The 24770-nt window shown below is 40.4% G+C and overlaps 1 protein-coding gene across 2 annotated transcripts in view; it reads right to left on the bottom strand.

The window, feature by feature from the left end:
• Positions 1 to 24741, bottom strand: part of TIAM2 (TIAM Rac1 associated GEF 2) — an 86406-nt gene extending 61665 nt beyond the window's left edge. For both annotated transcript variants that reach the window (XM_081313713.1, XM_081313714.1), the window contains exons 1-7: positions 24708 to 24741; positions 22754 to 23946; positions 15922 to 16357; positions 12990 to 13162; positions 9934 to 10158; positions 3452 to 3637; positions 1463 to 1609 (exon numbers count right to left, since the gene is read on the bottom strand). In XM_081313713.1, the coding sequence (XP_081169839.1) occupies positions 1463 to 1609; positions 3452 to 3637; positions 9934 to 10158; positions 12990 to 13162; positions 15922 to 16357; positions 22754 to 23941 (2355 nt within the window). In that variant the 5' untranslated portion in view covers positions 23942 to 23946; positions 24708 to 24741. The remainder of the gene's footprint in view (positions 1 to 1462; positions 1610 to 3451; positions 3638 to 9933; positions 10159 to 12989; positions 13163 to 15921; positions 16358 to 22753; positions 23947 to 24707) is intronic.
• Positions 24742 to 24770: the final 29 nt, after the last annotated feature.

The following is a 24770-nucleotide window of genomic DNA, read 5'->3' as shown; positions in this document are numbered from 1 at the left end:
CCTTTTCTCATGTTCTTCAAGAACTACGTTTTTGATAAGGAACATGTGAGAGGCAACCAAAGATGATAGAGTTGTTATTTCCTGATAAATTTCTGATAGCACTTTAGTATCTTTCTAAATATCTTAAGATATAGACCTGGGCTTATGGCTTCTAACTGATTCATGTACTTGTGACTTTTTAAATAAATATCATGCAAACCACCCAGGTCTCACAATATTTTTGGCCACTCTTATCCTTTTCAGTTATGCAATTGGTTACTACAATATGTCCTCTATCTTGGATTGATACAATATGTTTATATCTTGACTGAAAACACACTAATCAATTTTGATGTGTTTGATTCGCCAAGAAGTTTACCGTTATGGTATTTTTCCCCCAGTTGGATTTTTTCATGACACGATGCATGTAGCTACACTTATTTATATTTGCTACATTTTCCCTATATTCTTCCTTTTTAAATTGCCTATGAAATCACTTAATATAATAAATATTCTTAAAGGTAAAGGTTCCCCCGCACATGCGTGCTAGTCGTTTCCAACTCTAGGGGGCGGTGCTCATCTCCGTTTCAAAGCAGAAGAGCCAGCCCTTGTCCAAGGACGTCTCCGTGGTCATGTGGCCGGCATGACTAGACGCCAAAGGCGCACGGAATGTTGTTACCTTCCCACCGTAGTGGTCCCTATTTTTCTACTTGCATTTTTACATGCTTTTGAACTGCTAGGTTGGCAGAAGCTGGGACAAGTGCTCACTCTGTTACGCGGCACTCGGGATTCGACCCACCAAACTGCCAACCTTCTGATCGACAAGCTCAGCGTCCTAACCCACTGAGCCACCGCGTCCCTTTTAAATATTCTTAGCCACCCTATATATATCTGATATCACAAATATACTTAATGGGGAAACTGGCACTGACGCTTATAAATGTTGTATCCTGTCACTGGGCTTGCACGCTGTACTATGCTTTAGTTTAATGTAGTTTACACTGTCACACAAACAGATCAATACATTAACCAAACATGGTTTGTTTTAAACCCCAGATTTAAAATTGGCCCTGCCTCTTCAGCAATTTCCCTCAGTAATATCACCAACAACTTTCTAGCTGGTCAATAGAATGAGTTGCTATCCCCGGGGACTGGCAATTTTTTCTATTTTCTCCAAGCAATCCAACGCAAATGGTAGTAAATATAAAAGGGAAGAAACTCCAAGAACAGACTTGGCAAATCAATATTGCTCATCTGCAATACTGGTTCTGACTTGGTCAAAAGATCATAGTCTATAAAACACTGGCTTTGCATAATGCACAAATGTAAATCTATTGATTTTCTGCACGGTTCTATTTGAGAAGGTTCAGTACACCATAAAATTTAAGTTATGTAGTCTTTGTGTCACCGGCAGAGCATCAACAGACTGGAATGATTGCTAATACTTCTAAATGTTCAACGATAGGAATCAAGTGAGAACTACCTGGGTTATAGAAGGTCTCTTCTCCTTTGCCTTTCTCGCAAGGGTATCCAGTCCTTTCAGGGAGGAGAAGAAACCCTTCTTGCTCCACACTCTCTGTGACAGAGACCATTTTCTCTTTCTGAGAGCTGCCTCGTCCCTGGAGCAGATCTAATTTGGGGGAAAGGGGAGAACAGGAATGGCAAGGAATAGAAGGGAAAGTCATATGCAAGCACTGAACTGTGGATCTCTTCATCTCTCTTCTCGGAAAACAAGACAGTAATCAAAATGAGTCACATGAAGTACGAGATAAAAGATAAGTCCCAAAATGACTTTATCTTCACTGTTGCGATGGCCTTGATTATAACACTTGCTTTTAGGTAAAGGTAAAGGTTCCCCCGCACATGCGTGCTAGTTGTTTCCAACTCTAGGGGCCGGTGCTCATCTCCGTTTCAAAGCCGAAGAGCCAGCGCTTGTCTGAGGACGTCTCCGTGGTCATGTGGCCGGCATGACTAGACGCCAAAGGCGCACGGAACGCTGTTACCTTCCCACCGTAGTGGTCTCTATTTTTCTACTTGCATTTTTACGTGCTTTCGAACTGCTAGGTTGGCAGAAGCTGGGATGAGTAACAGGCGCTCACGCTGTTACCCGGCACTCGGGATTCGACCCGCCAAACTGCTGACCTTCTGATCGGCAAGCTCAGCGTCCTAACCCACTGAGCCACCGCGTCCCTTACACTTGCCTTTACTGGAGCAGATAATGAGAAAAGAAATAATAGAGGGAATGCAAGTTCTTGAGAGACGGCAGTTCTGCTGTCTTTTAGAATAAATATGGCAACTGAGTTTCCCAAAAGCTCTTCTCTTAGCATGGGAGAGAATTTCATCAGCATGAGAGTTATATATCTCTGTCCCAGGCCAGCCAATGGTAGTTCTCTGTGTTATCCCAGTCTGGAGGCTATGGTGGGAGAGGGGATGATTGCATAGCCAAAAAACAGGCTCTGATTCAACCTTGAGAAGACAACTCTGACCTGCATACCCCCCAAAACCAGATTCCAGTTCTATAGGTTTTCCACCCATAGCTGTATGTGGAGATTGCTCTGGGTGCAATTTGGATGTCTTCCTGGTCTCAGGGCTCCTGCCTGAATAGGTCATAGCCAAGAGGGTCCTTGTACAGCAATATATTGTGCTCTTTACTGGTTCAGGTGACCCTGCTCATAATCACTCATGCTCTAGACGCTTCTCAGCCCTATTTCTGCAATGCACCCTTAAATGGGACTGGACTGAATTCAAACCCCACCCAGAAGCAGAAGCTAGTTCAGAAGGTAGGAACGTGGGCAGTAACAGCTGTGCCTCAGTCTGCCTTTGTAATATTACAATATTTTATGAGCTGCATTTGCTCCCAGTAGACTTCCAGATAAAATTCACTTATATAGCCCTATATGACACAAGACCATATTTTACTTGCAAGATTGCCTTTCCCTGGCTAGTTTTGGCCACTCTCTAGGTCCGTGGTGGCGAACCTATGGCACGGGTGCCACAGGCAAAACGCAGAGCCATCTCTGTGGGCATGCACGCTGTCGCCCCAGTCCTAGACCCTCAGATGGGTTTTATAAAACCTTTTCGCTTTAGGCCTCCGCTGCCGCGTGCAAAAAAAAAAGGTTCAATCAATCAATCAATCAATCAATCAATCCATTTAAACTTCTTGCGTGAAAAAAAAGATCTTGCAAAGTTGGAATTGATTGATTGAACTTTTTAGTCCCACCCAGTCTCCTGTTACCACTGCAGCCTCACCCACGTAATGGGCCACGCCCAGCCAATGGGCCACACCCACCCGGCACCCGACGATACATAAGTGAGTTTTGGGTTGCAGTTTGGGCACTCTGTTTCTAAAAGGTTTGCCATCACTGCTCTAGGTCATACAGGGTTGGCAAGGGCCCCAGTCCCCTTTCTGAAGTAATGCCACCAAATGGGACCGAAAAGATATGACTTCTCTATTACTCTCCTTCCATCTTACCAGGGCGTGAAATGATGAGACTGAGAAGATGCCAAGTCTCCCAAGGGCCATTTTCGAAGGACGACTGGCAGCAGCCAGAAGACTCTTCGGATTTGGAAGTTCTCCACCTTGCAGACTGGCTAAGTAACAGCGCATTTTGAAAAGGTCCATGTTAATTTTTTCCAGATTCTGCTCCCATTGCTGAATCTGTTTAGGAACATATATGAAGTATTAGAGGACAAATTGTGGAAATGAAATAACTCTGCATCTTGGTCCCAAGTTATTTACATCTGGAACAACATAAAAGTTTATTAATTTATCCTTTTCAAAACACATTCAGTCAAATTGTGTTCCAAATACTTATGAAAACTGAAGCTGTGTCAAAAGAAACCTAGAACTGCAAGAGGAAAATATATAGAAATGCATCAGCCCTACTGCTCCTCCAGTTTGTCTTCCCCAGTCTCTGCCTTTAAAGGGTGGATTCAAGACAATTATAAAAATTGCTATTGGGAGGGGGGAGGGGGAGGAGGTAATGCCTCTATTACCTTTTTGGTACAGAGGTGGCAACTAGCTGTTTTTAAAACTCACTCTGAAGAATATTTACTATTCTCAGCTAAAAGGCCAGCTAAACCAGCTAGTCCTTTTAAAACTCAGAAAATATAAAGCTACAACTGATAGATTTCTTGTATCAGAGTTATAAACTGAGATTAGTTCCTTAGATTTTCACTGAGTAAGAGAGTTTCAGGACTTTTCTTGAAATCTTTCTTATATACTTTTATGACATTCGTGACCTTTGTTCTGATGTGCAACTAAATACTGTATGCGGATAACCTTCAATTTGTTAGAAAACTGGACCATTATTGCAGCCTTGGCCTGTTCTTTCACACGTTCAGTTGGCAGAGTGCAATTGAGTTATGATCACACAGACCAGAATGTGAGAAGACTTCCCTATACTACTTAGGGCCCTACTACAGTGGTAGCTCAGATTTGCTTGTATTCAACCAAATGCAACTTTGGCTTCCCTTTAGATCTCCAGCTTAACATGAAATAGTCAGTGAGCAAAGTAGTAATCCAGTAGGCCCACCACATGCTCTGTCTAGTTGAGCCTCTGCATTTTCATCTGAACATATTAAAAGGCTGTACAGGTAATCCTCGACTTAACAACAGTTTGTTTAGTGAATATTCAAAGTTACAACAGCACTAAAAATGTGACTTATGACCGTTTTTCAGAATCACAACCTTTGTAGCATCCCCAGAATCATGTGATCAAAAATCAGATGCTTGGCAACTGGCTCATATCCCCTTTTACAACCTCCTGACCAGCAAAGTCAATGGGGAAGCTGATTTACTTAACAACCAGTTTACTAACTTATCAACTGCAGTCGTTCACTTAACAACCATGGCAAGAAAAGTCATTAAATGAGGCAAAACTCACTTAACAAATGTCTCACTTAACGACAGAAATTTTGGGCTCAATTGTGCTCGTACGTTGAGGACTACCTTTACTTCATCAGGTTCTTTATCTTCATCTTTCTAATTCATTTTTCCTGTCTTTATCTCTCCTAGAACTGAGATCAGTGTTACAATGTGAGACACACAAAATCAAGGAAAGGGAGTAGAAAGAGATCCTAGAACATAGGAAAAGTCAAGGATAAGTAAAATCCTAGAGATTTTTTATTTCCAATAAGTAATTGTACCCCAGAATCATGTTTGTACTAATTTTAATAATGTTTACCATTACAAAGGTTAAAAAAATACATATAAACTAAGAAAAATGTAACAAACTAAAAAAGAGACAATAATTAAAAGAAAATAAAAATGTTATATATATGTATGTATGTATGTATGTATGTATGTATGTATGCATGTATGTATAAATAAATAAATTATTTCCCCTTCATCATGACAGATACAAAAAATTGGAGCAACTTATCATCTTCTCTAATACAGGTAGTTCTTGACTTACAACCACAATTGGGACTGGGATTGCTGTTGCAGTCATTGCGGTCGTAAAGCAAGACACCACATAATGGCATATTGCAGAGTGACAAGCAACTCAGGAACTGCATCTGGAGCTGTCTGCCATACCCGGGGGAAGCCTCACCCACCCCAGCCTGCCCAATCAAACATTTGTTTGCCCAGTTGCCTTCTCTCCTAGTTCCCTGCACCCATTTTTTTGTGCCCAGCTGCTGTGGCCAAAGCAGAAGTGCCTTGCTGCCTCTGCCATCTCCTTTTCAGACCAGAGGCCAACAGGCTACCCTTATCCCAATGAAATAACGTGAAGCCACGGTGTCCATGAAGCCCCAGCAACCTCCAGTAAGCATTTGTTCACCCAGCTGTCTTCTTTCACCTTTGGGGCCCAGCCACCATGGCAGAGGGAGAAGCAGCTCATTGCCTTTGCTATCACCTTTTTGAACCAGTTTCTCCAGTTAACTTTTCCTACATGGGGCTCCCTGAGCCCTTGGAATGCTGTGCTGCCTTGGGGAAGCCTTCAGAAAGACAGCAGAGCTTTATAAAGACAACAGTTTTTTCTGAAGACTGCACTTTCTTCAGGAAGCCTTTGTAAAGTTGCACTGTCTTCAGAAAACTGTGCTGTTTAAGTATCTCTGGACTTCAGCATGAAACTATTGACACAAGAAGCATTTACTAGATTCCTCTAAAATTGCCCTCTGTTTAGATTTTTCTCTCATTTAAAACTGAATTCCTTTTTGAAGTGATCTTCATTTCAGGATCATGCAGGAAAGATTTTGGTCATAGCGTTGCAATCTACCCATTCACTAACATTCGAATCATAGAAGTATGTAGCACAAGCATTCCGTATAACCTCACAATTATATATACAACTAAGTCCAAGAGAGAAAATAATAGGTTCTAGAATGTTACAAATACTTCATAACCAAGCCAATGAATATTTATAGGAGATATATTTGATAACAAGCAGAAATGGAATTTTAAAGAAACTATAAAGTGTCTTCAGTTGGAAAAATCTCTTGTGTAACTGCTTTGAAAAAACACTTTTTTTCTTTTGTGAATTTCACATTAAAAAAGAGAGAGATGCATGAGGGAAAGAAATCACAGGCAGTATTCAGATCATACCATTAACATTTAGCATTTATTATGGGGGAATTGGGGAATATTTATTATGTTAACCCACATCTATACAAAAAAGCAACAAAAATTCTGACTGTTATTGCTCTGGAGTCATCTCCATTATATCCCATACATCCTTCAGCTTCTCAGCCAAAAATGAAGTTATTTACTCTGCTATGGATACTGATTCAGAAATAAGACTCAATGAGGTTTACTCCCTAGTAAGCAAGTTTTTAGACTGCAGCCCCAGATCTTATTGCAATATTTTCTTATATCCAAAACTAATGTTAAATAATGAGAGTGTATATTCTATCTAGATCACCAAAAATTACAAAAACACCAAGAATGTTCTTGCCAACATGCCACTGGCTCCTTTAAAGCCTCCTTGTTTTTAGGTGAGCATGAAAGCAGCAGCAAGGCAAGCAAGGGAAGGTTGAACACCCCATAAGATTTCAAAAATGAAGTAGGTAAATTGGACGACACCAAATTTGGTGCAATGTTTAAAGATACTAGGCTGGAAACCAGAAGACTGAATTCTAACCCTATGTCAGCACCAATCCAGCTAGGCAACCTTTGGCCAATCATTATTTCTCTGCCCTAGGCAAGGGCTGAAAATGCTGCCAAGAATGCTGCAGGGATGTGAGGGCCAAGGTTTATTTTAAGGTGCAAGGGCACACCCAGAACTACATACACAAGAAGACTCTGATGCAGAAGCATCTGGATTCAGGCAATTTAAGCAGAACCTCCTTCTGGAAGTCAAGAAAAAATTGCCCCAGTGACTTGGAGACTCAGAAAGCAGTTCAGTTTCTCATCACAATTGGCAAATTGCACAGTGAAATTAAAAACCCTTTGCTTAACCAAGGGCCATTATACAGTATCTAAGTTTATACTTATTGTCTCTTTATGCAGGAGCTCTGGTCCCAATTTATAATGGCAGTTGGTTAAGCCGGTAAAACATTGATTTCACTGTGCAATTTGCCAATTGTGATTAGAAACTGAACTGCTTTCTGAGTCTCCAAGTCACTGGGGCAGATTTTTCTTGACTTCCAGAAGGAAATTCTGCTTAAATTGCCTGAATCCAGATGCTTCTACATCAGGATCTTCTTGTGCAGAGTTCCCCAACCTTTTGGTTGGTGGACCAGAGAGGAGAAAGAGAGGATGGTTTTGTGGGAGGAGCAGGCTTGCGCCTGTGTGTGTGCATGAACACCCGTTGCTTGTGCGAGTGAGGCTGAGAGCACCCGTGACGCTTGCACGAGTGGGGCTGTGAGCTCCCAAGATGGTTGTGTGAGGTTTAGAGTGCTCACGCGAGTGGGACCGCAAGCTGATGCTCACGAGTGAGGCCCCAAGCGCCCGCAATGCTCACTAGTGGGGCTTCAAGCACCTGAAACCCACACGACTGGGGCTGTGCGTGCACACACACCAGCCAGCTACTCACGCGGCCCTGTTGTGAATAGGCCACTGCCCAGTAATGGGCCACGGCCCACAGGTTCGAGGCCCTGTTCTTGTGCCCATGCCTGTGGGCGTGCCCGTGCACCTTAAAATCAGTCTTGGCCCTGACACTGCTTGAAAATATATACTCAAAATGAGAGTATAAAATAATGACCCAATAAGCTTTTCTAACTGAGCCATAATTACTAAAAAAGAGTGAATGTGAGAATATGCTCATGTATTTAAATCTAAGGACTGAAATGGTATGTTTTACTTCTTCCTGAAAAGCATACTAAAGTATTTCAAAATGGGGAAAAATATTTTAGCCTAAAGGATTTCAAAATAAATCAGTAGCACTCCTGAGTGTCAGCTCTCACCCGCTGTTGAATTTTAATGCATAATTAAACTATAGAACGTCTGCCAACTTGAATGGTTTAAAAGAAACTTAGGCAAACGTAATAACACTATTAAGAGCTGTAATCTGACATCAAAGATATTAAGCTTCTTAATACCTGTTGCTGGGAAACCCAAGTATAACAATCTGGTTGTGAGGCATCCATTAAGCTTACTGATATTGGCAAAACAAGACAGTTGGATTAGATAACAATTATTTTTATGTTTACTGTATGATACAATACGTGTGGCATTTGTATTTAAATTTAGCCTAAGGTGATTTGCTGTCTCTTCTATTAAACTCTCAATAGTTTTAAGGGTTCTCTAGAAATTGTCTTCAGTACACTTGGGATCAGAGACCCTGTTTTACAGTAGTACCGTTTCTTTCTGAGTCAGCCATTCCAATTACTGTTAGTGGGAGAAAACAGATTGAACCCTTAGACGTCCCAATGTGAGGTATCTCATAACCTGGCCCTTCCCACCACTTTCTTTATTATCTATCCACTCTGGAAAGTTGGTTCACTCCACACCAAACAGGAGCTTCACAAAAATCTTGGCTGGATGCTTGGAAACTGTGAGGGTTAAAATAGGCTTGCAGTGATTCACAGTACAATGGTGTGGCTCTTTTGCAGAAGCCTTCTTGGTTCATCTTTAGCTCTGGGTGAGACAGCGCTACATCCGAAGGTCAGATGAGCAACCTGGGATTCTCCTGCCAGGTACAATTAATGTTACTCAGCCTCTAGCTGATATGCTAGTTGAAGCCTTTCCTGAACCAAGAAGTTTTAGGAAGTGGAGCTCCTATCTTGATCATCTCACATTTGGATTACCACAATTTCCTTTACATGAGGCTGCCCTTAAAGAGAACTGGGAAGCTGCAATGACATAAAATGCAACTGGATGCCTGCTGACTGGTGCGAACCGATACAGTAGAATAACACAAATATTGTAGGAACTGTATTGGGTTACCACTAAGACTCCAACCTCAATTCAATTGCTAGCTATTTCCTACTAAGGGCTTTAGTAACTTCAGGAATATCTGTTCCAGGTAAAATATATACCTCATCTGTACAGATCAAGATAACATGTTGGGGACCCTCCAGAAAGTTAGAGTAGTCCAGAAACAGCCCTTCTCAATCCTATCTCCCTTGCTTGGAAACAGCTTGCTCCCGAGGTTAAAATGCCCCCTTCCCAATTATGATTTAGGAAAACAATGAAGACAGAACTTTTTCAGAAGCCCTTTGGAGCAGAGGGTGTAATATGTCTGGTGGCAATAGTTCAGATAGCAGCAGGATTTTGTGTTGATTCTTCCAATTTACACAGGAGAATGTGAATATCTTCATGTATCACTTTCAGAAATCTACAGAAATAACTACTTCCATATGTGCAAGTAGTGGATGCCAAGAACAGTTACCCATGATAGCTTCCTTAAACATATATGTTCAGTCAATTCTACTGCAACAGTGATTTCCTAATCTGCAACATACTGTCTTCAAAATGCTTGCTTTCTAGCCTAAAAATATTAACAAATGGCTTACTTAAAGAAGCCACATTTTACAATGGTAATGTGTGGAGGTTAATCAACATCAGAGTACCTGGTTTTCAATTGCTTTCCTGTTTTTAGGATCACTAACAATCAAGAGTTGGAGCTCAGCCATCTTTTTCATCTTGCTATCCATGTCAATCTTCTGGTTGAGGGCTTTAGTTTGATTTTTCAGCAATCTGACTGTATCTTCCTTCCCAAGCTTTTTTGCAAAGAGAGAAGCGGAAGCAGAATGTATTGCGGTAACCCAGTTTTCCAGGTCAGTCTGGCTTGTAGCCTAAAAAAAAGGGTTAAAAAAAATTAAACAGAATGCTAAAATGCAATTTGCCAAGTTTCACAACCAATGGACAACAGTATGAGATCAATTCCGTGATGACAGCATGCAATTTTCCCCTTGAAACAATGAAAGGCTTCTTCTATACTAATTCTGCCTTGGAAAAACTGGCAACTGTCATTACTAATAATTCTTAGGCTTTATCTAAAAAGGAAGAACTCTGTATAAAAGGTTGAATGCATCACAGGATGCTTGACTGCAAGGATGGCAATTACATAACCTACCATTAGCTTAATTTTAAAAAATACAGTTGAATGGAAATTGTACTGAAAATAATTGCAAATGAAGAAGCAGGAAGACAACTTCTGTGACTGTCCAATAGCAGTTTATGCCACCTCCTAAATTCTCTGTAATGTGTTAAAAGCCTAAAATGCTTTTTGTGTAGGAAAATGCAGGGGCTGCATAGGGTTGATTATAAAGAAGAGTGCAGTCATTACAACATTAGAAACATTGCAATTCAGTCAACCTGTTTTCTTCCCATCATTATGCTTGCCTTATACTAACTTAGTTAACTTCCTATTGGTTTTAACTTATTTCTTTTAACTCTGAGGTAGCCTTCATTTGGCACTTCCAGCAGCTTATCTGTGGAACAAAGAAAACTAAAGTATCTATATCAGAAGACATGTTGTCTTGCCAATTACAAGAAGGGCAGATTTAATTCAATACAACAATGCTACTTTAAGTACTCTTATTTTCAGGCAATGCATTTTTGACTGATAAAAGTAGGATTAAATGAAAATATTAGGCCAATATAGTAAAAAAATACTATAATACTATAACAATTTTCCTACAGAAGATGTAAAAAAATTTTTCTACTGCATTCAAAAGCAAGATTTCCACCAACTTTTATGCCTATTACAAATTAATTATTTCAATTGTTCTTAACTTTTGTAATTTGTATTGTTATTTTAAATACCTTGTGAACCGCCCTGAGTCCTACGGGAGAAGGGCGGTATATAAGTCCAATAAACAAACAAACATACAAATTCTGCTATTGCAGAATCTCAATTTTCTGAAAAAAACCATTATGTTCTATCTCAAAATATGCTCATCAAACCAGGTGTGGGAAGCCAGCCACCCAGAGAAGGAAATATTAAAACGGCAGGAAAATATATCTCCTCAAAGGATCTTGAAGAGGCAGGAAAGCATGCCCAGTTTTCTTAATAGCCCCAGGTCTCCTTCCCCCAAGCAGGGACCAGCTCTATAGAGATGCAGATGTAAATCCAGGGAGCTGGGAGATTAAGAAGACAAAGACCTAAAATCTACATACCCCATCCAAAGAGTCATCAGCCCAGCCCCAAGGAAGCCGAACATGACCTTTGAACGTAATAGGATTAACCTATCACCATCAGAATACTAGAAAGGCACACTCAGACACAGGTCAAAAGTTCATGACACAGGAAATAGCGTCAAACAGGAACAGGAAATCACTCCAAACAAAAGACTCAAGTGGGTATAAAAACCCTCTCCCTACATGTGCTCAGTCCTTTTTTCTGCCAGACCATATTCCTGTCTGGCTCATCTCTTCAATAAACTACATACTTCTTCCTAAAGCAGTCGCCATGTTTATTCCCAGCTTGGATGGAACCATGAGGAAGACTTTTCTTCCAACACAGGATATAAAGAAGTACAGCTTAAAAACCTCTGAATGAATTTCTACAACATCTGATGTGTGTCTAATTTCTATATTCTAACTTACCTCCATATTTAATCTCAAAAATAAATTTATGTTTAAGGATGAATCCTGACTAGAATTTAATTAAGTTGGTTAGAAGTAATTATCAATGAACACAATGTAAGTTGCGCTTCCTTGTTGCTGAGATTCAAAAACAAACTATCTACGTATGCACAGGACTACTATGAAACTAATTTGTACATGTAACAAACATGAGTAGAACCATTATTTCAAAAATTATTTCTTCTTGTTTATACCCATTGAAGGGATACCTTTCCTATATAATATATTCTCCAAAAGCTATCAACCATAAGCAAGTTGCTCATAAGTATGTACAATTAATTTGGTTCAAATTCATAGCATTAGATCATATAAGAATTCTTTAATTAAAAGACTTCTTTCTTTACAAGATAACTGACTTCTTTCTCTTAATTCTTATGTGACCAACTCCTAGAATTTCCCAGCCTGCCCAGCGATTTGTGAAAATGTTTAGAGCAGAAATCCACAAATTTAATATTGCTCAGGTTGGAAAAGTATGGACCAGAAATTTGAATGGAAAGCTATCAGTTCATAGCCAGGCCTATTTGGTGTTAAATATCTATTTCCTCTGGTTTTTTCTGGTTAGAGCTTTTATCTTTTGATCCTACCCTGTGATTTTTTTTTTGATTTCTTACTTTGGAATGATTATACAATAAATATCTTATTGCAAATTACTGACTATAACCCATCAGGAATCAACCAGTTGTAGCGGGGAAAAAATTAGATAGACAGGTAAATATAGTTAGTCATTGACTTATGACCATAATCGAGCCCAAAATTTCAGAAAGTCATAAAAAGTAATCAAATGACACTGCAACCGTCATAAATATGAACGAGTTGCCAAGCATCTGAATTTTGATCACAAGTCTACGGGGATGCTGCAAAAGTTGTAACTGTGAAAAATTGTCATAAGTGCCTTTTTTCAGTGCTGCTGCTCTAACTTTGAATGGTCACTAAATGAACTGTTGTAACTTGAGGACTATCTGTAGTACATAAACTCAGTATTGTGGACATTTAATAGTTTGATAATGAACAAAGATATTACATAACAGGGAAATACCTGGAATAAGTAGACATCTCCAAAAGAGTTGCTGAGGCAGAAGACATTCTCTTTCTTTGGGTGTTCTGGGCAAGACTGCACTATGCAGTCTTCTCCAAACAGAGCGTATCTGGGTGAATTATTTTGCTCCATGGAATTCTTCCCATAAGTCTCATAAAACAGCAGAGTGCATCCTTCACATAATAAAAAAGAAGTCCTGAATTATACCAACATCCTCTGAAATACAGATTTAATTTTGTATCAAATAATACAGAAATTAATGCAGAATAACTCTCCAATTAAAAAAAGAGAAAATGGAAGCAATCCATCAGCTTGATTTATTTTTTGCCATTTGATGTGAGAGTTGAGGCTGCTGAACGGTTCTTTTTGTTTAAGAATAAATACCAAAAATGGTTCATTCACAGATGAAACACAATGATCTTCATGAGCCTGTTCCCCAAGATCAGATTATAACATACTGATTGCAATCAGAAGATGCCTGGAACATAGTCCCTTGCTCAGATAAAATAATTAAGCAGCACCAATTTAACAACTTTCCGTGTTAAAGGAATAATGCTGGTAGTGCTTTAAGCCTACAGAAGCCTCAGAACACCAATAAATTTACTTTAACAGCTGACTAGATGGTTGCAATCTTTCCAGACATTGATAAATTAAATACTGGTCAGGAAAAGACCAGAAGAACACTACAGCATACACTTTTTAAGAATAGCATGAAGCTTGTGTACTATATACCATACATACACACATGTGCAGTAAATGAGTCTCTTTTACATCATTAATACATTAATTCACTGGTGCTTGGTTGCAAGAGCTTGACACTGCACACAGATACACATGGACACACAGACATATAAAGAGTAAAAAAAAGCTTCTTATAGTTTGCAGAAGCATGGAAATGATATGATTTTAAAAAACAGAAGAAATGGATATTGAAGGTAGTGTCACTGTACTTCAGATTCAGAAAATCAGACATTAAATATTTAAGCATCAAAATGTGAAGTTCTTGTCAGAGTTCCCTTTTAAGTATACAATGATTATCCCTAAAATTATAATTTTAGTTTACAATTGATAAAATAACATCAGTAATATTTGCAACTAAATGAAATAAACTTGAATGTTATACAAGCTTATTTTTATCAAATGCCAGATCAAATGATACATAAAACACTTTATAAAGTAGTGAAATAATTTATACATCTACTAGATATTTTTTTTCAATTTCTGCAAAATTTCTAACTTTATGTTAATTTCAAAAAAACCTGCTTTTAACATTTCCAGAAATTTGATCGCTTCATCTATGAGGCTGACATGATTTAGTAGTAAGAACTATCATTAAGCCCCCATACAAGTATCAGTGAAACTGTGATTCTTAATAAAGATTTTGGTTGCAGATAATTCATATTGAGGTTCATCAAGCTATAAAATAAGATCTAAGAAGAGTCTTATATGGGAAGCTTTTGTAGAAATATGCTGAAATTTCCTAAAAACAAATCTGATCTATTCTTGCACTATAAAATTCAATAAAAAGTTGGAAAAATAGTTTGTTATTTCTTTCATTTCTATAATTATCAGTAGGCCTGGCTGACCATTAAGCCTCTACATCCCATACTTAAAAAGATGCAGAATAGAGCAGAATATATCTTAAATGTTTCAACATAAGCAAATCTTGCCCAAACGTATTCTTTTTCCAATTCATCCCAGCCTTGAAGCAGATGCTGCAACAGGATATTACCAAATATACACAAAGATATACATTTTTAATGCTACATAATCATTGCCAGCTTACTCATTACACATATGAACTAAAAATGAGGCTTTTAAGTCAGAATGGATAACTTTGAAGCCAACCAGGCAACTTAACTTTAAACAAGGAAGGAAGCTTTTATTATTTGAAGGCCCATACTATATGGAAACAGATATTCCCAAACTGCATATGACTGTCTTGGGAAACATTGGAGGCATGTCAGCAACACAGCCAATCATTGCGTTATACCCCCTTCATGCTATTCCTGGACACAAAAGGCAATTACAGTGCAATGAGTCTTGATTACTCATGACCTGTATATTTCAGTATCTTTCACTAATATTACATTTACAGGAAAGTAAGTCTATTTTCTTTTTTCCCATTTAACTGATGGACAACTGTCAGAGATAATTCTAAAAATTAGACATAAAGAGGGGGGGACATAGCCAAGCATTTACTAAGTTGGCCTTTTTTCCATTAGAAGCATCCAAAGCTGTAGAACTAGTAGCTTTTACAATAGGAGGTTGAGGACTCAGATCTGGCTGTACCTTTCAACTCCCTAGAAACATTTTCACGGCACATAAGAAACATCTTCACCACTACACTCCTGAAAGTGCTTAGGGCTGATGAGTTAATCAGTACTGCTTCTAAGTGACCAATGAGGGGATCATAAAAATTGGCCTCCAGTCCATGGATGATAGATTTGGTCTCATCTTTGTCTCTGCCTCACTGCCTTTGTTTTTGTAGCAAGGAAAAAAGTCATTCCAACTAAAAAAAGTATAGCAAAATGGTGGCAAGACCCCACAGCTCCTTGACTTTTGCAAGGGTGACAACTGGGGATAGTCAGGATGAAAAACTCCCTGTCTTGAAGCTTTAGGATGAATACTGCAAAACAGACTTTAAAGGGTTTTCTCTTGCTTCCCAGCTGAGCAGGAAACCAGTCAGCTCAGCTACAAAAGAGATCCGATTGTGAAAACGCAGAAACTTGTTGCAAGTGTCCCTTTAATGTGGTTGAAAATAATTCAGCCAGTTTTGCTATCACAGAGTATTTGTACTTCGATGAATTGAATGTGTATGGGATAAAGCCTGTTAAGTGTTCATGTAGTACGATCAAAGGAATTTTGCAACAGAGGCTGAAATGCATTAGAAATCAATTACAAAATATGAATACCACAAGCTATGGCTGACCTTTTAATGTTACCCAGTACTGTTTCCATTTCTTCCGGGTTATTAGCTCAAGTTTTTTCTCCTTCTGTAGGGTCACAAGAGGTCTGAAGAAAAGCCACCCAGCTTTACGAATGACTCCTTGTTCTTTCTCGTACAGCAGGTCCAATTGCTCCAAGGAGCTGAGCGACTCACTGCTTGAGTCTTCAGTTTCCATAGAAGAGTCTGTGTTCTCAATGTTGGTTCTGCTCAGGTCAAGCTCTCGCATGAAATTTTCATAAATATTTTGCCTTAGGATGTCATTGCTGATTGCATTAGCTGATTCACTTCTTTGGGGCAAAATCTGGCCAGAGCTTGGGGACCACAGAGAACCAGAGAAATGGGAAGGAGCAAAAAAGTCTGTAGAAAGGCTTTCATATCCAGTATCAAAATACTCATTTGAATCTTTGCATCTTGGCTCCTGTAAAAGTACAAAAGAGGCACAATTAACTGGCACACAGTGATCAAGTAGCATTGCTTTGCTTCAGGTGTGTGCATATGTATCTGCTACTAAGAAGCTCATTCATAAAACTTTGTTGCAATTTGTTGGAATTATGGTGCCTTACGCCGATTAAACATTGTAGTAACGTAAATACATCAGAAGGAAGGGTGTTATTATTCCAGGAATATCAGAACTCACTGATTCAAATGGCTTTATAGGTGATCTCTTAACACAGTCACTGACACTATGAGGCCTGCTGCCAAAAGTAGAATCAGAAACCATCCTAAGGATTAGATGTTTATTTACTTTCCTTTGCACTGAGAAATAGTCAGATTTTATTTTGGATTATTTTGAATTAGGGTATTTTTACTGCTAATATTATCACGAACCTTTGACCAGCTTAAGAACATATTTACAGGTAAGATTATTGTATCTATACTGTTTCCCAGTTATCTACAATCATAGAAGTGGAGGGACTTCAAAGTCTTCTAATCCAACTCCATGCTCAAAGCAGGAGCCTTATACTATCCCAGCTTCCAGTCTATTCTTGAAAACATCCAGTGATGGAGCACTCACAACCCCAGCTCTCACTGTCAAAACATTTCTCCTTGCTTCTAACCTGGATCTCCACCCTTTACTTCCAGTCCTGCCCTTTACTGCCCTAGAGAATAAGACAATCCCCTTTTGGGGGGGGACAACCCCTCAAGTACTAGAAGACAACTATCATGTTCCCTCAATCCTTCTCTTTTGATAGACATACCTAAATCCCTCAACCGTTTGTCATACAATTTAGCTTCCAGACCCTTATCTTTTTTGCTCTTCTCTGCACACTTTCCAGGATCTCAACCTCTTTTTTATATCACAAAACTGGATTCAGTATTCTAAATGTGATCTCACCAGTGCGTAAAGCGGTAATATTTCAATTAATATTATACCACTCATAATTTACTCTTTCTGTGGAGTACACAAGACCACTTTTTACATGATTCCAAGGGAACTAAATTAAATCATATTCATTTCGTTGTAATAGTAACATAAAATACACCAACTTTCTTTTCTGTGCCAGTGTTACATATTACTACAAGGAGGTCTACAGCCTGGGGCAACCCAAATTTCCAAGACCACAGATAGCTCCAAATCATTTTTTTTATATAGCTGACCACATTTTCCTTGATCACGATTACCAAAAATCAGTGAGATAATATCTTGTCATTTTGATATAGGAAATACATGAAAACACGTAAATGCATCTGTATTGCCAAGCACCTGAGGTTTGGTCACATAACCACAAAGGGGAGGGGCGACTATCAGAATTTTGAATCTGGATTGTATCGCTCCAAGATAGGCCCATTCTAATTTTGAAAGACAGCTAAGTAACCAATTGTAAGTTGAAAACTACCGTATTTTCTGGCGTATAAGACAACTTTTTAACCCATGAAAACCTTCTCAAAAGTCGGGGGTCGTCTTATACGCCGGGTGTTAGGGTTAGGGGCGGTTTTATTGTCCGATGTTACAGGAAAAACCAGAGGCAACACCCCTCCACACATACACACACGCAGGCAACCTCGGCAGCTCATTGATAGGGGGGGAGGAAGGGGGAGAGAATCACAAAATTGCTGTCTGTTGTCGAGCCCGCAGGGGGTCTCGTTCCAAAAACAAGCCCTGCTTCACCTACTCACCCCCCCCACTGCACACGGCTCGCTCCATGACCTGGCGCTCCGACAAACAAGGGAGGAGGTCGCCCATAATCAGCAAGCCCGACTATCAGCTGATCGTCAGTTCCTGGCTCTGCAAACCCGACGACCAGCTGCTTCACGGCGTTTGCACGCGCCTGCATCGCAGGGCTTTGCTGAGGACCCCACAGGCACTCAGGAGGACAGCCCAGTCTGCCTTGCCATACAGGGAGCCTGGGCACTACAAAACATGCCAGCTGTTCCCTTGCCTGCCGACGGACCTGTGCCAGGACTGCATGCTATAGCCTGCGCGCTGGAGGAAAGGGCCGGCTGTTTTCCGTCGGGTGTCAGATGGACCGGAGCCGGGGACTGCTGGAGGGCGGCCCTGGGACGTGTGGACGAGCCCGCTGGAGCCAGATACGGATGGGGGGGCAGTTGGTTGGAGAGGGATAGGCACACACTGGGAGCAAGTTAGCGTTTTCACCCGGGTTGGGGTAGAGGGGGTTTGGAGAAGAGTCACCCAGGATACTAACAGCAGCAAGGTTTACAATGCTGAAGTTGTCGAAAGTCGGAAGCATGTGGAGGTTAAAGAAACGCAGGCAGGCTCTGGATGCCGGAAGTGTACTTTGTACATTGCTAAGCACATCGATTTGTGCTTTAGATTGTAAGCTGCCCTGAGTCTTCGGAGAAGGGCGGGATATAAATGGGATTTTTTTTTAAAAAAATTGTGTCTTGGAGACAGGGAGGGCTGGGCAGGCAGGGAGGGAGAGAGAGGTGACCCACCCAATCCAAGCAGACTTTGTATGCAGTGGGGTAGTCTTATACGGCAAGTATAGCCCAAAACCTATAATTTAACAGGAAAAGTAGGGGGTTGTCTTATACACCCAGTCGTCTTATACGCCGGAAAATACGGTATCTGTAAGCCTTACCTCTAACATGACTATTAAGCTTTTGCCTAATGATGCTGGAATTTATTCTCCTAGTCTTGTACTTTATGCTGCTTTGCTTTCTTTTCCCTAAAGTTTCTGGAGAGTCTAGGGACATATAAAGAAAAATGAAACATATACAATATTTCCTGAAGCCCTGTGTAAAGCCTCGAACATTCCTGAGTTTAGTTCTGTGGCTCCATACATCCACCGCAGGCATCCATTTCAATACCAAAATGAACCCTCACAAATAAGCACAACTCCTTCCAAGTTTTATTTCACCTCCCTTGCTTGCAGCACCTTCCTTCACAAACTCTTCTATTTTTTAAGATTAGCCATGATGGAGACCAAAAGCACTCATGAGGGAAAGCCATAAACAGGGATTGGTTTGTGCAATTCTTAAACAACAGAGGTATCCAATGGTTTCTAGCCACAGAACCTTTGAGGAGCGTGCCAATCCAAAGGAGCCAGGAAAAAGAAGTGAGCAAGTCAACATGAAACATGTATTTAAACTGAATTTTAATTAAGTACGTTACATACAGCTAATTTGATTCCTAGCTAGGCATTTCATAATTATTTACTTTAAACATCCAAATCTTGAAGGATCACATGTAGTCCAGGTAATGCTGGATTCGTTTTGCCTGGCATACAAAGCCAATCAAACATGCAAGATGAGAAATCTCTTTAAATGCTTTATTCTGTACAGAATAAAAAATAAATTGCTTTACTCTTTAATTCTGCACCCCGTTCCTTCTATTCCATCAGCCCCATTATATTAATTTTAATATTCATGGATTGCGGTGTGAATACATCGTATGACAAGGGAGTAAAGCCAAAGAAACAGGTGATAACCAAGTAAATGACATATGGGATAATGCAGAGGGCATTAAAAAAAAGGCATGCCTTGAAGCAACAACTAAAAGCAGACAAAATGGCACAGCCAACACCAGTTGCATCAGAAAGCTGATATAATAAGGAATACAGGAATAGGACCAACACAAATGTCATTGGGCAATATCCTTTCCTTAGCTTTCCAATGCTATTGCACCAAATCCTAAAGCTGGTCTATCTATAAAACATAGGCTGACCATTGGTTTTTTAATAGCCAACAATTCATAGCTACTATTTGCTTGCTAAGGGTTATTCCTGACTTGCCAGAATGAAATTCTTGAACTGTCACTTGGAAAGGTGCCTAATGTTAACATACTAGAAGACTGTGTATTTGTTTTAATATTATATAAACATTTTACCCAGGATTTCTAAGGCATGCTTCTTTCACAAATACTATTAGAAAACTGAGTTTGCTGCTTTAAGCAAGGACTATGCAAGTAGAAAAATAGGGACCACTACAGTGGGAAGGTAACAGCGTTCCGTGCGCCTTTGGCGTCTAGTCATGCCAGCCACATGACCATGGAGACGTCCTCGGACAAGCACTGGCTCTTCGGCTTTGAAACGGACATGAGCACCGGCCCCTAGAGTCGGAAATAACTAGCACGCATGTGCGGGGGAACCTTTACCTTTTATTTTCTATTAGAGCAAAATTATAGGTTACCCAATTACACTAACAATGCTTACCTTTTTTAAACGTACGTGTGTGTGTCTGTGTGTGTGTGTGTGTGTGTGTGTGTGTGTGTGTGTGTAGAGCATTAACTATTTAGAATTAAAATGCTTTACATGTGATTTTAAATTTTGCATGTGGTTTTAATTTTAAACTGGCAGGCTTCATTTCCAGGATCTTGTATCAGTTTATACAGAACTCCTTGCAAGGTTGCAGTTTAAAAGCAAATGATAATATAACCCAATTATTATTCTTAACTCCCATTGTGAAGATTTCCCTGAACAGATAGCTCAGAACTGAGATTTCAGTAGAGCTTCAACAGAGCATGCCTGCCTGACACTGCTACAGAAAAGCTTAAACTAACATATCTTTATTGACAAAACATTTACCGTATATACTTGAGTATAAGCCGACTCGAGTATAAGCCGAGACCCCCAATTTCACCCCCCAAAACTGGAAAAAGTTATTGACTCGAGTATAAGCCGATCCGCCGTTCTGCAAGCCTCCGCCACCGGCGGAGGCTGGATCCGCGCTCTGCAAGCCTCTGCCGCCAGCAGAGGCTCGATCCGCCATTTTGCAAGCCTGAATACACAGGAATACCCTGTGTGGCCGCGGCTCTCGGGGAAGCCCTGGCTGTCCGCTTCCTCGCTCCACGCTGCCATTCGGGGCCCGCGCGTTCCCCGGGCAAATCGCGGCGCCCAGCAGGCGAGGAAACACGCCCGCTCCAGTCGCCCCCCCTTCCCTCAGGAGACGCGAAGCAAGTGACCGCCCGGAGCTTACCGAGGACTTGCGCGCGGCCGAGGCTTCGGTGCTTCCAGGATCGCGCGCACCTCTCCCAAGCCGCCGCCGTCCGGAGACCTGCCGAAGTTTGGGGAGGTTTGGGGAGGTGCGCGCGCACCTCCCCAAACGTCGGCAGGTCTCCGGACCTCCGCGCCCTGCCTGCCTGCTTCTTTCCGCAGCGGAAAGAAGCAGGCAGGCAGGGCGCGGAGGTCCGGAGACCTGCCGACGTTTGGGGAGGTTTGGGGAGGTGCGCGCCTCCCCAAACCTCCCCAAACTTCGGCAGGTCTCCGGACGGCGGTGGCTTGGGAGAGGTGCGCGCGATCCCGGAAGCACCAAAGCCTCGGCCGCGCACAAGTCCTCGGTAAGTTTTTTTGTTGACTGGAGTATAAGCCGAAGTGGAATTTTTCAGCCCAAAAAGTGGGCTGAAAAATTCGGCTTATACTCAAGTATATACGGTAATAAGTGAAAATTACTTAATTCACTAAGAATATAAACGTTTAACATTATACAGCTACATCAGAAGAACCTCGCAGTCGTTTACCGTATATAAAAAGCAGGAGATGAAAAATCATTTTTTTAAAAATGTTTGCTTAGTGCACATTCATAAACATACAACCATTTGCAGGGGCAAGAAATCTCTACTTACCTGTCTGCTGGCTTTGGACCTACAACTTCCTTCAAACTTCCCATAAGCAAAGTAAATAAGAGCCAGTTTGGTCTAGTGCAGATATGTCAAACTCACACAATATATCAGAACTGTTTTGCCATTGCCGGCAATGGGGTGGGTGTGGTTTCCGTGTGACGTGTCGGGTCCGCGGGCCGGCAGTTTGACACCCCTGGTCTAGTGCAGGGGTCTTCAAATGTGGCCCTTTTATGACTTGTGGACTTCAACTCCCAGAATTCTGAGAGTTAAAGTCCACAAGCCATAAAAGGGCCACGTCTGAAGATCCCTGGTCTACTGGTTGAGGCACCAAGTTAGAAAGCAGGTAATCGCCTTAGCCATGAGAGCCAGCTGGGTGACCTTGCCACTTTGAGTCATTTGTAAAAATAATAAAGGTAGGATACAATTAAATAAATAAATGGGGAAGCTGGTAGGAATTCTGGGGAGAAGAGAGGGAGAAAGGGAGAAAACGACAGGAATGACAGGAAGGAGGAGAGGAGGAAAGAAGCGGGGAGGAGCGAAGATTTCTGATGCTCCCTGCCAACTTCCCACAAGAAAACTCAATAAGGAAGCCAGCAGGCAAGTTGGAAATCACTCCACTGCTTTTTTTGCAGTGGTCATTCCATTTCCCTGTTGATGTAAGGAAATAGCTCTGAAACAATGACCCAATAGAAAAGAGTTGTCCAGTTTAAGACTCTAAATTAAGCATATACCCTACAATAAAGAAACTAAAATTCATACTTCAGGTTAACTTTTTAAACCTGAAATTCCACATACCTGTAGCTTCCTTTTCTTCCTTGACAGGCTTCCGGTCCAGTCACTGAACCGACGCATTCGGCTTTTTAAAGTTTCCTTCTTAGCTGCATCCTCATTAAGGCTCACAGATTTTCTACAAGGCAGAGTGAAGGAAGAGTATTGCGGAGATCCTCTGCGCTCCACCTTAGAAGGAACATCTATGACAGAGGTAAACGAAACCCGGTTGCTTAAACTAGCATGTGTGTTGATGTAATCTGCAGAAAATCCGATATTAGAGGCTTGCAAACTTCTTAGATTTGAATCCCCATACAAATCACGGAGGGAAGAAAGAGATGAACTTTGATTCAATGATTTTTTGCAGTCATTCTGGGAGAAATCAACTTGGATTCTTGCATCTGGAATGCTTCTGGATATGTATGACACTTCTAGTTCATTTATACCTCCATTATTGCCCCATGGAGCATCATACCATGATGACTCTGAACTAATGGAGCTTCCTTTACTGGATCTAAGTCTTGAATCAGTAGCTGACAGACGGTGACTTTCAGCACAGTCTGTACTAGAGGATTCCTTTCCTTCAAGCATGTTGTTCTTTTCAGATTCTGAAGTAGGAAAGTATCTTAACAGTTGGACTGGATTACCGGGTTCTTCTCTAGAAATGCTACTATTACTGCTAATGTTCTGAAATTCAACTCTCAAGCACCCATCAAGCTTCCCTAATGTCTTGATGAGAACCTTTGGGCTCATTCTGTCATCTGGTGATGAAATTTCTTTTTCTCCATAGCAATTTAAGAAATGTCCATTATATTCCTTGGAAGGAATGTAGTTGTTGGTAGCTTCAAAGCCAATGTAGCGAAAACCATTCTCAGGCAGAAATGCATTATTAGTCCCCTGACCATAGTTCCCTGATGTATGAGTCCTATGCTTTACATGGCTATTATTCTTAGATACTTTTACTACTGTATCACTGAGTCTTGAGGAGTAAGGCTGATTAGTCTTAAAATGAGAAAGGCAGCTTCTAGCAAATGATCGAGATTTGTAGCTTGCATTACTGGAACTGTGGTTCCATCCACGTATGGAGCAGGATTTTTCATCTTTAGAATGGATGCCACGAATTTTCAGAGAGCAGGGTTTCTGCTTGGTAGCAGGTGTAGATACAGTGTGACTTTTGGTTCCCTGAAGACTGTATTGGCTTTCTGAATTTCCCATTTTTACTAAAAGGAAATGCAAATAGTTTTGGTTATTAAAACAGTTACTCCCAAGAAGAATTTAATCCTTACTTGTGAACTCCTAAAAAAATCTACAAACAATGAAAGACCACTTCCTTGAATTGCTTCTAGTTGATACTATATGTTCACTATGTTCAAGTGAGACACAAATAATTAAATACACTGGAATAATATCTTAAGAGTAGCATAAAGCTGATGTGGGGTTATTCGTATCTACCCATGGGTAATTTTGCAGAAAGGAACAAGCAATAGTAATACATGAAAGGGGGTCCGCCTTCTCAAATTAAAATGCTGAAATGAAAAATATTTGTGGAAAAAGTGGCTTTGATCAATACTGGAAGAAAATTCCCGAGTTGACCAAACCCTAAGGAAGTATCCTCACCCTCATAATTTAAGTGCATATTTGGCTCCCCTTGCTAGATTGTGGGATTTCTACTAAAGATCTTATGGATCTATATTTTTGTTCACCTTGATCTTATTAAAATCAACTCAAAAAGACTCAGTCACTAACTCATTTTCTCTCTCATTCTAAAAGTCTATTGCTTTTATCTAGAATTCAATGGTATAAAAAGACCTAGTACATGAATATATGTTTTTATTTGTTAATAAATGCTACCAGATTCACCACAATTTAGAAGTATAACTAGCATGAGGAAGAAACTTTAGTAATAAAAAGGTTCAGTTCAGACTTCATATAAAGTTGTTTGTTTTTCATTTTCAAATAAAAATATGTATTTCAGACATACCTGAAAAAAACACTCAAATGTGGGTGTAATTAGCAGCTTGCATATTTGTCATTATTTTAATAA

Source organism: Vipera berus (genome assembly GCF_964194415.1).
Source record: "Vipera berus genome assembly, chromosome: 1".
NCBI classification, from domain to species: Eukaryota; Metazoa; Chordata; class Lepidosauria; order Squamata; family Viperidae; genus Vipera; species Vipera berus.
The sequence above is the reverse complement of the archived record's forward strand: the minus strand, read 5'-3'. Positions and strand labels throughout refer to the sequence as shown.